General features: G+C 62.1%; 3 protein-coding genes across 3 annotated transcripts in view; 2 read left to right on the top strand and 1 right to left on the bottom strand.

Moving 5' to 3' along the window:
* The window catches only part of CHLRE_12g485600v5 (uncharacterized protein), an 8,481-nt gene extending 3,079 nt beyond the window's left edge, over nt 1-5,402 (top strand). The window contains exons 6-11 of the mRNA XM_043067831.1: nt 161-221; nt 526-594; nt 758-923; nt 1,159-1,368; nt 1,582-2,079; nt 2,326-5,402. Coding sequence (XP_042917926.1) covers nt 161-221; nt 526-594; nt 758-923; nt 1,159-1,368; nt 1,582-2,079; nt 2,326-2,598 — 1,277 coding nt within the window. The 3' untranslated portion in view covers nt 2,599-5,402. The remainder of the gene's footprint in view (nt 1-160; nt 222-525; nt 595-757; nt 924-1,158; nt 1,369-1,581; nt 2,080-2,325) is intronic.
* A 243-nt stretch (nt 5,403-5,645) lies between these two features.
* Nucleotides 5,646-7,511, bottom strand: CHLRE_12g485632v5 (uncharacterized protein). Its single transcript, XM_043067832.1, has 3 exons — nt 6,993-7,511; nt 6,399-6,500; nt 5,646-6,283 (listed from the first exon to the last, which is right to left on the bottom strand). Exons 2-3 carry the CDS (start codon nt 6,480-6,482, stop codon nt 6,161-6,163), a joined length of 207 nt encoding a protein of 68 aa, XP_042917927.1. The 5' UTR covers nt 6,483-6,500; nt 6,993-7,511; the 3' UTR covers nt 5,646-6,160.
* A 2,680-nt stretch (nt 7,512-10,191) lies between these two features.
* CHLRE_12g490141v5 (uncharacterized protein) lies at nt 10,192-11,923 on the top strand. Its single transcript, XM_043067904.1, has one exon. It carries the CDS (start codon nt 10,271-10,273, stop codon nt 11,282-11,284), a length of 1,014 nt encoding a protein of 337 aa, XP_042917928.1. The 5' UTR covers nt 10,192-10,270; the 3' UTR covers nt 11,285-11,923.
* The last annotated feature ends 280 nt before the right edge of the window (nt 11,924-12,203 follow it).

Raw genomic sequence — 12,203 nt, forward strand, 5'->3', positions numbered from 1 at the left:
GGTCAATAGGGTCAAAGGGGTCACCTTGAGTGGCCGGACCGAGCCCGGGTGGGCTGGGGCCTGGTCTAGGCTGCTGCCGGCCGCGACGCCTGTGCACCTGTGCACCCACCGCGCCGTGTCCTGCCCCTGCTCCTGCCCTGCGTGTCCTCCGCCGCCGCAGACCTCAAGATGTGCAACGTAGTGCTGACCACCCGGAAGCCGCCCACACTCAAGCTGTGCGAGTGAGCAAAGGGGGGGGGGGGCTGAATACCAGTCCAAACTCAACTGAGCGGGTGCCGACCAAATAGAGAGGGGGGCGGGACACTAATCAGGAAGTGAAGGGGAGGGGCTGTGGGGCCACGGGGGTGGCCGGGCCCGGGAAGCTGTCGCAAGGGGGAGGGGCCTGCCCCGACCCCACGCCTTCACTTCTTAAATAATCACGAATGTAACCCCAGTGCCCACACGTCGTCCTCTCCCTCTCCGGCATGCCACCCACTGACTCGTGTCCACCGCCTCGTGTCCCCTCCGCCGCGGCGGCCTCCGCAGCTTCGGCTTCGCCAAGGGCTGGGACGACAACAGCCAGATGAACACACGCATCGGCACGCCCGTGTACATGTGAGCGCAGCAGAGGCGGCGCACAGGGCCGCCCGTCGGCAGCAGTAGCAGTAAACGACAAGCACACAAGCGCGGCGCCTGGCCACACAGAGCAGCACTGGTTACCCCCTCCGCCCCTGCCCCATACCCTCTCCCCTCCTCCTCTCCTCCCTCCCGCCCGCAGGTCCCCCGCGCAGCTGACCGCCAGCAAGGACAACGGCAAGACCTACAGCGCCACCGCCAGCGACGTGTGGGCGGCGGGCGTGATGCTGTTCGCCATGCTGCTGGGCCGCTTCCCATACGACCACTTTGACTGCCCAGACCCCAACTCCAGCGGGGCGCACGCGGCGGTGAGCAGACCCTGGGGGGGGGGAGGGGGAGGGCAGGGCGGCATGGAGGGAGTGTGGGTTGACGGCTGACACGCGGCGGTGTGCATCGCCCCTGTGCTTCACCTCGATCCATCCCTCCCAACCATCTCTTCGCTTCCCCCGTGCACCATTGCAGCATTGCCGCTTTGTCATTCATCGTGCCTTGAGTATGTACCTTCCTGTGCCGCCTCCTCCCCCTCCACCCGCTCGCCCGCAGGTGTGGAAGGAGATGCAGGCGACTGAGGACGGCGACTGGCAGAAGGCCGCCCGCGCCGCGCCGCACGTGTGGCTGCTGAGCGACGGCTGCCGCGACCTGCTGACGCGCATGCTGCAGCAGGACGAGCACAAGCGCATCACCATACCCGACATCCGGCGACACCCCTGGTTCACGGCGCCGCTGCCCACAGACATGGACCAGGTCATACAGGTGCGACCTTCGGCACTTGTCATATCTCTGACATTTTCTTTCTGGACTCTTCAACAGTCCTTTTCAGGACCCTTCACAGGCATAACCTGTCTATGCTTACCGTATGTGTGCGCCTTACCTCGTGGCCTTACCTCCTGGCCACCTGGCCACCCGCCGCCGCCCTACGCCCTCCCCACCTCCGCCTGCGCGTCCCCCTCCCCCCTCACCGCTCAGGACCTGGCCACCCGTCAGGCCCGGCTGGACCACGTGATCGGCACCGCGGACGAGGAGCAGGTCAAGCGCCGCAACCGGGCCGTGCACGAGCTGGTCGTGCTGGCGGGCAGGCCGCACGGCAGCGCGCCGCCGCCAGCAGCCAGCGGCAACGCCAACGGCGTGGCGGGCCCGGGCGGAGGCGCAGGAGGCGGCGGCGGGCGTGGCTCCAAGTTGGTGGTGGCCATTCCGGAGGGCGCCGACGGAGCGGAGGGCGGCGGTGCTTCCGGCGCCAACTCGCCCTTCCCCGCCGCCCACACGCCGCAGCGGCGCACGGGCGGCGGCGCGGGCGGGGGCGGGGGCGGGGGCGGAGGAGGGGAGGAGGATGGCGGCGGCGAGGTGTCTGCGTTCACAGCGGCTGCGGCCGCGCTGGCTGCTGCGGGCGGCAGTGTGCGGTGCGACCGGGACCACGGCGAGGAGGTGGTGGTGGTGGACCTGGTGGCGGTGGCGAGCAGGACCAAGGTGCGGCGGAGGAGGGGAGGGAGTGGCTTGGGGCGGAGAGGGCGGGGTGGGGGCCGGCGGTGAGGGCGCAGGCGACGGGTGAGGGGCCGGGACCTGCAGCGAGGGGAATGTGGGGAGCTGAGGCAAGCGAGGTGGACCGTAAAGTACGTGGCGCTCCTAAGCAGGCACAGCAATGGGCTGTACGTCACCCCCCCCCTCCCCCCGATGGTCGTGTCGGCCCCCAACTGCCATGTTGTGACCCCACAGAGCGATGGGCTGGTGCTGGTGGGCAGCGCCACGCGGGAGCGCGACCCGGACGGCGGCTGCGGCTGCGGCAGCAGTGACGACACCGCAGACAGCGCACTGGTGGGGCTGGCAGCGCAGGAGCAGCAGCAGGCGGGGCAGGCAGAGGCGCCGTCAGTGCCTGGGCCTGGGCCTGGGCCTGGGTGGGCGAGCGGCGCTGTGCCTGAGGGGGCGCCCATGGCCGCTGCCAGCAGCGGCGCGGCGGCGGAGGGCGAGGCCGCGGCGGCCACCGTGTGAGCCCGCGCTGTGTGGACCTGCGAACCACCTGGTGGCGGAGAGCCTTGTGACACCTGGTGTGGGCAGGCAGGGCACGGGCAGCCAGCGGGGGCCAGCGGTGGCACACAAGCCCTGAGTCGCACGACGGTCCAGCGATGCCGCCTGCTTATCGTAAAGAGCAACTGTGGCAGCTTTCGAGCTACTGGGAGGCAGGCAGGCGCGGGAGAGTGATGGCGCACAGCAGCCACAGTGGCAGCTGGCGGCAGGATGGCAGAGAGCTGTCAAGGTATGAGGTACAAGCGCCTTGAAGGGAGACGAGACGGAATTTTGATGCCCGTGAACACAAAGCATACCCAGACGGTCATAGGCTTAATTGTGCTCAAGCAAGGCTGTCCTTGGTGCAGAATATTGGGGTTGGGTGATAATGTGGGGCGCGGTGTGTGGACATGGCATCCTGTATGTTTATCTGGGCGCTGGATTGCGCGAAGCCAATCGAGTCGTTGAGCAGGTTTAATGTTGTGGCGTGAGAGCCGCCTCACCCCAGTTAGTGCACGTGCTTGAGTGCTGTTGGTTTGCCAGTAGGTTTGCAGAGTATTGGATTAGTGTTTGGGCAACGGTAGACATTGTCTCGCTATCTATTATCCAGCATGATAGCAGCATGACTGGCGCGGGGCCGCAAGGCCTGCGGCGGTGCCATGGCACTGCTGTGGCCCGCTATGGACTGACCGGGCCGCAGCAGGCCGGCCGCCGCGGCCGCGCAAGTGCGCGTAAGGCAGGGTGCGGGGCTGGCCGGCCCTGGGTCTGTGCGCCCTGTCGACAGGTAGACGTCATGTCTGCGTGAGCACAATGAGCTTTTGAGGTTGGGCTTGACGCAGTTCGTTGTCTATTTAACGTTTGTTTGCATGCGCACTTCTGCCCGCTTGGGCTGAGGCGGGTGCTGGAGGTGCGTGTGGAGGTGCCGTGCTGGTGTTGCGGTGTTGGCAGCGGTTGGTGAGGGGTGGGGTGGGAGTGGCGCGGTATGCTGCACCAGGTGCCTGCTCACCCCACACCACACCACACGTCCCCAAGCCCTGCTCGCACGCCTTGGTGTCCCTGTTGCTGTCCTGGGCGACAAAGTGCTGCAGCAGTACGGCACCGGTAGGAGGACACCAGAGCTCGAGGACATGTGACTTGGCGTGCTGGCTTGGCGCTGCTGGCTGGACTGCTGGCGTTGTTGCACGCGGCAGCTGTGTGTCTCACTACCGTGTGTGGCTATGTTTTGGGGCTCAGGGCTACAGGGGCTCAGGCCAACGAATGCGTAGCGTCAAGCGCGGGACGTTGACTTCTGGGACCGTGGTCGGTTGCGGGTGCCCTGTGCAGGACGCAGGTGTTTGCAGACGGTTGAGACCCGGCATACGCTTTGGGGACTCGTGGAGAGACCTGATGCAGCAGCTGAAGGTTTGCTCTGCCGCCGCGGACGGGGCCACGGACGGGGTGGGGCGGGTGGCACAGACGTATGCGGGGTTGTGGCGCACTCGCCTGCAGGAAAGGGGCCGGCGGAGGCCCCCATTCTAGTACGGGTCTCAAGTGTAGGCTTCGGCCTCGGTGACCGGACCGCGCTTGACGTCTGAGCTCTGTTTCTGCGATTGATGCAGTGTGCATATTGGTGCTGAAAGGCCACGTGGAGGCCAGAGTGTGATTCGGAATGAATTTTGCTTGCCAGACCAGAACTTTTTTATGATTGACCTGCGTAGTACTTTGTTGCCTTTGGTGTGCGACGAGTGGACTACACCAAGCGGGCCCAGTTGCTCCCCTTGGGCAGCATTAAGACGCTCAGGATGGTTGATGGGAATGGTGACGTTGACGCGGCTGGCGGGCTGGTGGCGCGATGCGGCACCGTGCCATTTGTGGACGCGGCTGTCTGCTGCCAGGGCGGGTACGGGTGGTGGCCCGCCAGCGCGCAATCGATTTTGGGATGGCGAGAGGCACCGGGCGCAGGCGGTGTACAGACACAGGGAGGTGCGGCTGCTGAGCTGTGGTGGCACAAGGCTGGGCGGGGCCTGGAGCTTGCGTGGTCAGTACAAGTGGTACAGGGGCACGGGATTACAATGTGTTTGTGTGGTACAAGATTTCAAGTGTACGTTCCAAATGCCTGCAACGAGACTAACCGAGCCGCAAGGGCCTCTCGTCTCCTGACGCTGTATACGATCTGAATAGCTTGCACACGTTGCGCATAACGTTATTTCTGCCCAATAGGTTTACTGATGCGAGGACAGGTATTTGGTTTGTGACAGAGCATTGGTAGTACGACAAGCAGCACGGCGGTGCTGTCAAGATGTTGCTGGTGCGTTGCCGGAGCGAGCCGCGAGCGCTGCGCCTGTGGGCGGGGTTGCCCTGGGCCTCAGGGCTGATGTCGTGGTGGTCGCAGTACAGAGTGTGCGGCGCCTGGGGGGGGGACCTTGGAACCCACATGAGGCCCATGGAATCCACATGAGGCACCGCTGAGCTGTGCAGCAAACAATAAGCTATGGCATGGCCCAGAGGGCCACAGCCACTGCGGCGTTGCCTTATGGGTTACAGTGGTTGCAAAATAATGTAACGCGTTGAGTAAGGTGCCGGGGGCGTGCACATTGCTGTAGGCGTGGGCCAGGCGTGGCTCTGTGCCCCGGAAGCGTTTCGCCGGCGAACTGGGTGCCGGGTAGGTGTGCCGTGTGCCAACAGCCGCCGCAGGTGCTGGTGGTGGCCGCGGCCGCCGTGGGGCAGTAGCAATGATGACGGGATGGGTCTGGAGGCTGCAATGGATACTGAGGAGAACTTGATGCAATACCTTGTAATGACAAGAGAAAAGTGGCTGTGCCGCCACGCCACGTTGGTGCAATGTCTGAGGCCGAAGGTTTCGAAACTACCTCATCTCCCAGACATAGCCGGGATCGGTTTATACAGGCACCGTCCAGGGGGGGGTAGAACCTTCCAAAACAGACCCCATGCTTCAAATATTGACGAGTGTTGCGGAACTAATGCGTACTTAGAAGTCAGGGGGGTCGGTCGGTCAGTCGGTCGGGGGGTCCGGAACGTTTTGTATGATGGGGTAAAACAAGGAGGTGGCTGCCTTATGGCAGGAAAAGGGCTGATCCCGGGTCGTTATCAACCCAGCCACCTTGACGCGGCGCCTCAGTGCTCGTATCTTGTAGATGCCCTCAGGCACCCGGCATCTACACATGCGTAGATGACCCTGACCGCGGCATCTACACTTAAGCCCCCAAGCCCCCCAAAACGTCTACGCTTCCCCCATTTTTGCGCCAAAACCGGCCAAAACTGTCTACACTGCGTAGATGCGTGGCACCCAAACCCAAAAATTTTTCTCCGCCTTCGGCGGATTTTGGGCAGATTTCTACAGTGTAGATGGAAGATACGAGCACTGCGGCGCCTACTAAGCACACGCCTCTATGTTGGGGGCCTTTGGCATCCCCGCAAATCCGGACGTGGCCGGTTGGGTGGGGTGCACAGTCCGTGCTAACCCGCAGCTAACAAACTAGTCACGTCACTCGCCGCCAATCAACACGTGCACCCTCAGCCCCACGCCCTGCTAGCGCCGTTCAGGCTCTCAGCCCGGCCCCGCCGCCGCCGGCGGCCATGGCGGCCGCTGCAGCTTGATCGGCCGCTCGAAGCCCATCAGCTTCAGCAGGAGGAGCACACGGATCACGTTGGCGGCGGAGACGTCGCGGTTCTGGGGATGGGGAACAGGGAGGAAGAAGAGAGCGCACATGAGCTGTCTCAGCCGTCAACCTGTCAATCAATCCGTCCCCAGTGCCCAGCCGTCCCCGCACATGCACGGTCCTCACCCAGGTCGTCAAGCAGTCGTTGCAGACTTTGACCGACCAGGGCCGCTGCCCCTCCTTCAGCCCCCCAAGCCGCTTGATGGCCATCTCCTGACACCAGCAGGTCTGCATGGTCGGGAGGGTGGGAGGGAGGGGGGCCACACAAGGGCTTCCGGGGTCCGGAAGGTTTTGCTTTTCGGGCAACCTCGCGAAAGTCAATTGTCCATGGACGTGCGAAGGCACTTCTCGCTCCGCCCGAATTTTCCCTGCCACCTATTTACATGCAATAGGCATTAACACATACTAATACGTAGCAGCCGCGGTTTGCGCCAGTATGCTATGTTTTGCCGACGCACCAGATGGGGTAAAAAAAAGTTCGTTCATACCCCCCCCCCCCGGGCTAAGTAAACACAACATCGCAATCCCGAGTGTTGAGCCACACACTCCTCTGGTCCCTCGATATCCGCCACACATGCATGCAGGCACATGCAGGCCCTGGCGGTGCCCACAACGCACACCCTCTCCTGTGTGCCGTTGGCGTGCCCCGGCCCCCGCAGGGGGCGCGGCGCACCCATACGTTTCAGAAAGGGGGGGTCGGTCTCAAGTTGATCCACACACGTTCCTGGCCCCCGCCGACTGCACACAGCCAGTATTTAAGCTATCCGTTACACAAAGCAGTTGTACACAAGATAGAAGAGGCCCCAGCGACGAAGTTCCGATTCCCGGCTCGAGTCCAAGGAACATGATAGCCATAGTAATTGGATAATTATCATATTTCTCTCGCTCAAACATATAGTATCGGATTCATTGCCGCACGAAAGACAAGACGGCCGATAATTAAGGCCGATGTCATCGCATAGGCTGAAGCAGGGTCAAAAAAACAATCAGAGCGGTAGATTTCTCCAATATCAGCGCCTATGCACCTGTCAGAGGCTTCGCGGGCGCACGAGCTGCGAGCACAAGCTGCTATCCTTAATTCAGCCTTGCTGGCAGCCCCACAACGTGAGACCTATGAAGCTGAGACTCTGCTATCATTATAATTTCAAACCGTGTAGGGCTGAACGGTTTCGCCGCACTTGAACTTACTTCGCGACGTCCAACCGTCCGACGTCCAACGCACAGCCCCGCACCCGCACCCAGATCACATATTACATATAGTGGAGTCTATATCTCGCGATAGGGGGACGGTTTGACGGGTTTTGGTGCTGAGGGGTGGTCCGGTAAATGGCGAGGGTGCGGGGCCAAGGTGCGGGCACACGGGGGGAAGTCCGCGTGCGACCTCGCAACTTCACAGGGCGTTGGCCCAGCTATGAATACTACATGAATACGTAAGTATTTAGAAGCTGCGTGGGTGAAACGAGCGATTCTGCGTCCATTGGATCCCTTTTCCCAAGACTCCATTTCCCCGATGCGGTGCTTGGCGACCCCGCCGTCAGCGGTCCGGGAGGTTGTGCGCACGCCAGCATCCGCAGTACCTTTGGTCCAACACATGTTACGACTCTGGCACTCAGATCATACACAGACTTCAGTCGCCATTACTACGGTATACGAGCCTCCTTTCAGCTCCTCAGATCTATCTACGCCACTAAGGGCCACTAACTGCACACGCACACGCCTCCTCTCGTGTTCAGCATCATAACACCGTGCGTTGCGTCCCTTGTCACATGAGTACATGACTCCCTTTGGGGCACGCCCCATGGATCGCATGGCGGTCCGCTAGTGTCCCTGTAGAACACATACCTCGGGCTCGATGCCAGCTGCTGCAGTCCAGCCCCGTGCGTTGTGATGCGACGCACATATCTCTGTACACTGCTACTCAGTCTCAGAACCGGCGGCTTTCTATTGCTGCTGTTAATTTTCACACACACACACACACACACACACACACACACACACACACACACACACACACACACACACACACACACACACACACACACACACACACACACACACACACACACACACCCCGGGTCTTTCGGCCTGGACCGGCCTAGTGGCCAGACGCGTTTGTGGCTGCCCTTAGGCATTGTCTGCCCTGGCGTCGAGAGCTGGTTAGGTTGCGGTTGAGGTCGTGCAGGCTGCCGGGTCGTAGGACTCAGCCCCGCAGCCACTGTGGTCGTGCTTTCGCGTGCTGTCGCGTGCTGCGTGTTTTGTTATGTTTGCTGTTTTTTGTCTGCCCGCCTGGTTTTTTTTTAAGAGGTAGCTCGCCCGCTGGGTCTGAGGTTGTTACACCGGTAGTAATTCCGCAAGGATAACTGGCGCGGTGAAGGGTCGGAGTGCGTTGCCCTGTGGACTCCAGAGCTGTTTGCGCTCTGCCGGGGAAACGCCAGGTCACGGCAGCCCTCGATTGAGAGCCCTGTCGTTGGTTATACCAGATACACGATTCACGTGATCTGGCAGAATAACCGTGGAAACCGTAGTCACACACACACACACACACACACACACACACACACACACACACACACACACACACACACACACACACACACACACACACACACAACTTGTCGGTACAGTAACGCCGGCGTTCGACCAGCCATGCACTTCTGCTCTGCCACTGCAAACTGTTTGCCGTCTGCTTGAGGGCCTGGGCATCAGCTGCACCCTACGGGACCTCGCCAACCTGCCTTGAACCCTGTCCCCACACCCCCCCCCCCCCCACACACCCCCCCACCCACCCACCCCCCCCCCACACACACACCACCATCATGCCGCGCATGGGCTGGAAGCTCTCTGGCTCTGAGACCCTCAAAGTCCCCCTAGCGAAGCTGTCCGTCCGCATGGCCACATCCATGCAGCTGGACGATGTGGCCACGCGGCGGGCGGACAGGAGGGTGGGAAAGTTGCCTAGCGCAGGCATCTGGCGGGGTGGGTCTGGTCTGGCAGCTAAGTTCCAGAGGCAACCTGACCCCCGCGCACGCGCATCTGAGGGTGCTGGGGTAGCCCTGCGCAGGCATCTTGGGGTGCCATGTCCACGCATCTCGACTGGCCGGGATGGTCTGCCCAGGCATCTTAGCTGCCGTGCCCAGGCATCTGGGATGGCGGAGGCGGTCCGCCCAGGCATCTTAGCTGCCGTGCCCCTTCAGCTTGACTGGCGTGGTTTCCCACCCCGGAGACGTAGCGTGCCGGCTTTGGATTGCGGGAATGTCAGTAAGCACGGTATGCCCGGTACCCACGTGGGTGCTGGTGCTGGTGCCAGGGTGCCACGGTGCCCATGGCAAGCGCGTAGCTCAATCCGGCCTGCTTCCTAAAGAATACTCTACACGCAGAGATGCCAAGCGCGATTTATTCAGTGTGACAACTAGGTGGAGACTGTGGGTTCGGACATGGAAACACGGTCTGGGGCCGCTAAAGCTGGGATTAAGCCGTGGAGCCTGCTGTGATCTATTTCATGGTATCTGCTATCTGGGTGACAAGCTGTATTCCCTAGGAAAGCTGGCTGCGGCGCCGAGTTGGCTGTCACGCCCCGCGAACCAGTGGTTCGCAGAGAGCAAGTTGTTTCCCTGCTTGTCCAGTAGTTTTTAAACTTGCTACTGCTTTACATGTAGCCTTCTTGTGGCACCACAAGCCCCAAAAGAAGGAAGCCTTGACCATGAGTGTCGCAACTTCAGCAGAGTCTGCAGCTCGAAGTATCTATAAAGGTGTTGTGGTTGCTTTAATATCAGCACGCACTCAGTATAGGCCAGCATGGTCCAAGCCCTTGACTTCTCGGCTGAGCAGTGTGGCTGTGTATGCGTGCCGGAGTGCTGGCATACCCTGCACTGCCCGTTACCCATTCCAGACCCTCTTGCGGCATTTTACCAAGCAACTAGGTGGCTACAGTAGGCAGCTCAGATGTGCTAGCAGGGGCGCCGCGGCATCTGCAATGCCTCGCGCAGGCATCCGTGCTGATGGCGCGGGGTCGCGCAGGCATCTGCCATCCCTCGGCGCAGGCATCTGGACTGCCGCGGCGACCCGCCCCAGGCAGCTTCGAACCCCCGCGCACGCAGCCAAAGCTGGCTCGGCAGGGTACCCGGCTCACCCTTACAACCAGAGGCCACCGGCAACTTTTTGGATTTCCTACCCTCCTGGCGGACCCACACGAGGATTACGAGCGCGCGGCACAGGGCCTGCCGCCGCGCGCTGTGGTGCGGCGGGAGGACCTGCCAGCAGCTGCGGCTGCAACGCTTGGCGCCATTAGGGACACCCTGGCGCGCCTTTGGCAGAAGGTACGCTGGGAACGGCGGCACTTTGAGACGCTGTGGCGGTTGGCCATCGACGCAGTGCCGCTGCCGGGAAACTCGCATATGCCGTTGGCTCGCCGTGAGCCATGCGGCTGTGGGCAGCACGGCCATGGGGGCGCCGCGGCGGAGGCACACGCCGCCGCCGCGCCCACGCCACGGCAGCACCACTTCTGGGATTGCGCGGTGGCGAAGGCCGTGGTGGCGCAGATCAACGCGCACAACCCCGGTCCGTCTCCCATCAGCCAAGCCCAGCTGTGGCTGGTCCAGGCGCCGCCGGGTTTTCAGCAGTGTGTTTGGGACGTGGTGGTGATGGCGGCGCTGGCCGCCACAGAACATGGCCGGGTGCGGCTGCGCGGGATGACGCGCGCCGCAGCGGCCCTGGGAATTCAGACGGCGGCGGCAGCAGCTCCCGAGGCTGCGGTGGCAGGTGCAGCGGAGGCGGAACCCGATCTTGACGAGATCCCGCCCACACAGCTGACGCCGCCGCAGCCAGGCGTCAACCCCGTCGAGCTTGCGTGCGCTCGCGCAGTCGCGGACTTCTGGTCGCGGCTGATGCAGTTCGCGCAGCTCGGCGTGCCCCAAAAGGGCTGGGATGGTGTTGACGCCACTCACCCCATCCTGGCGGTGGTGAACGGTGAAATGCTGTGCGCGATGCCGCAAGCTATGGAGCTGGAGGCTTGAAAGGGATCAGCCCTTAGGAGAAGCGCGTGAGCACTAACATGAGCCACTGAAGCAGTGGCATACGAGAGGGTCAGCGGGGGAGCTAAGTGGGCAGGCGAAGGGTTTTTTGTTTTACGCCCGTGGGAGCAGGGCCAGGTTTGTGGGGTTTTTATGCCTGAGAGGGTGTGTTGGGTGCTGCAACACCCCGGGCCTTACGGCCTGGATCGGCCTAGTGGCCAGACGCGTTTGTGGCTGCCCTTAGGCATAGTCTGCCCTGGCGTCGAGAGCTGGTTAGGTTGCGGTTGAGGTCGTGCAGGCTGCGGGGTCGCAGGACTCAGCCCCACAGCCACTGTGGTCGTGCTATCGCGTGCTGTCGTGTGCTGCGTGCTGCGTGTTTTGTTATGTTTGCTGTTTTTTTTGTTTTCTGCCCACCTGGTCTTAAGATGTAGCTCGTCCTGGGTCTGGGTCTGAGGTTGTTACACCGGTAGTAATTCCGCAAGGGTTACTGGCGCGGTGAAGGGTCGGAGTGCGTTACCCTGTGGACTCCAGAGCTGTTTGCGCTCTGCCGGGGAAACGCCAGGTCACGGCAGCCCTCGATTGAGAGCCCTGTCGTTGGTTATACCAGATTCACGATTCACGTGATCTATCTGGCAGAATAACCGTGGAAACCGTAGTCATATACACACACACACACACACACACACACACACACACACACACACACACACACACACACACACACACGCACTCTCACACACACACACAGTTTGCCGTCTGCTTAAGGGTCTGGGCATCAGCTGCACCCTACGGGACCTCGCCAACCTGCCTTGAACCCTGTCCCATCACACACACACACACACACGTGCCGCCGCCCCCATGGCGGCGTGTCGCCGTCGCGTCATCCCAAAAGGAGTATTTGTTGCGGGCGTGCGCGGCGGCG

Source organism: Chlamydomonas reinhardtii, chromosome 12 (assembly GCF_000002595.2).
Source record: "Chlamydomonas reinhardtii strain CC-503 cw92 mt+ chromosome 12, whole genome shotgun sequence".
Classification (NCBI taxonomy): domain Eukaryota; kingdom Viridiplantae; phylum Chlorophyta; class Chlorophyceae; order Chlamydomonadales; family Chlamydomonadaceae; genus Chlamydomonas; species Chlamydomonas reinhardtii.

What these genes read in the sequence shown, in the direction of transcription:
- CHLRE_12g485632v5 (XM_043067832.1), bottom strand. Translation starts at nt 6,482, where the DNA reads ATGGCCATCAAGCGGCTTGGGGGGCTGAAGGAGGGGCAGCGGCCCTGG. An exon ending in ACGACTGCTTGACGACCTGG is followed by an intron (nt 6,284 to 6,398) that starts GTGAGGACCGTG and finishes CCCCATCCCCAG; the next exon opens with AACCGCGACGTCTCCGCCGC.
- CHLRE_12g490141v5 (XM_043067904.1), top strand. Translation starts at nt 10,271, where the DNA reads ATGGCGCGGGGTCGCGCAGGCATCTGCCATCCCTCGGCGCAGGCATCT.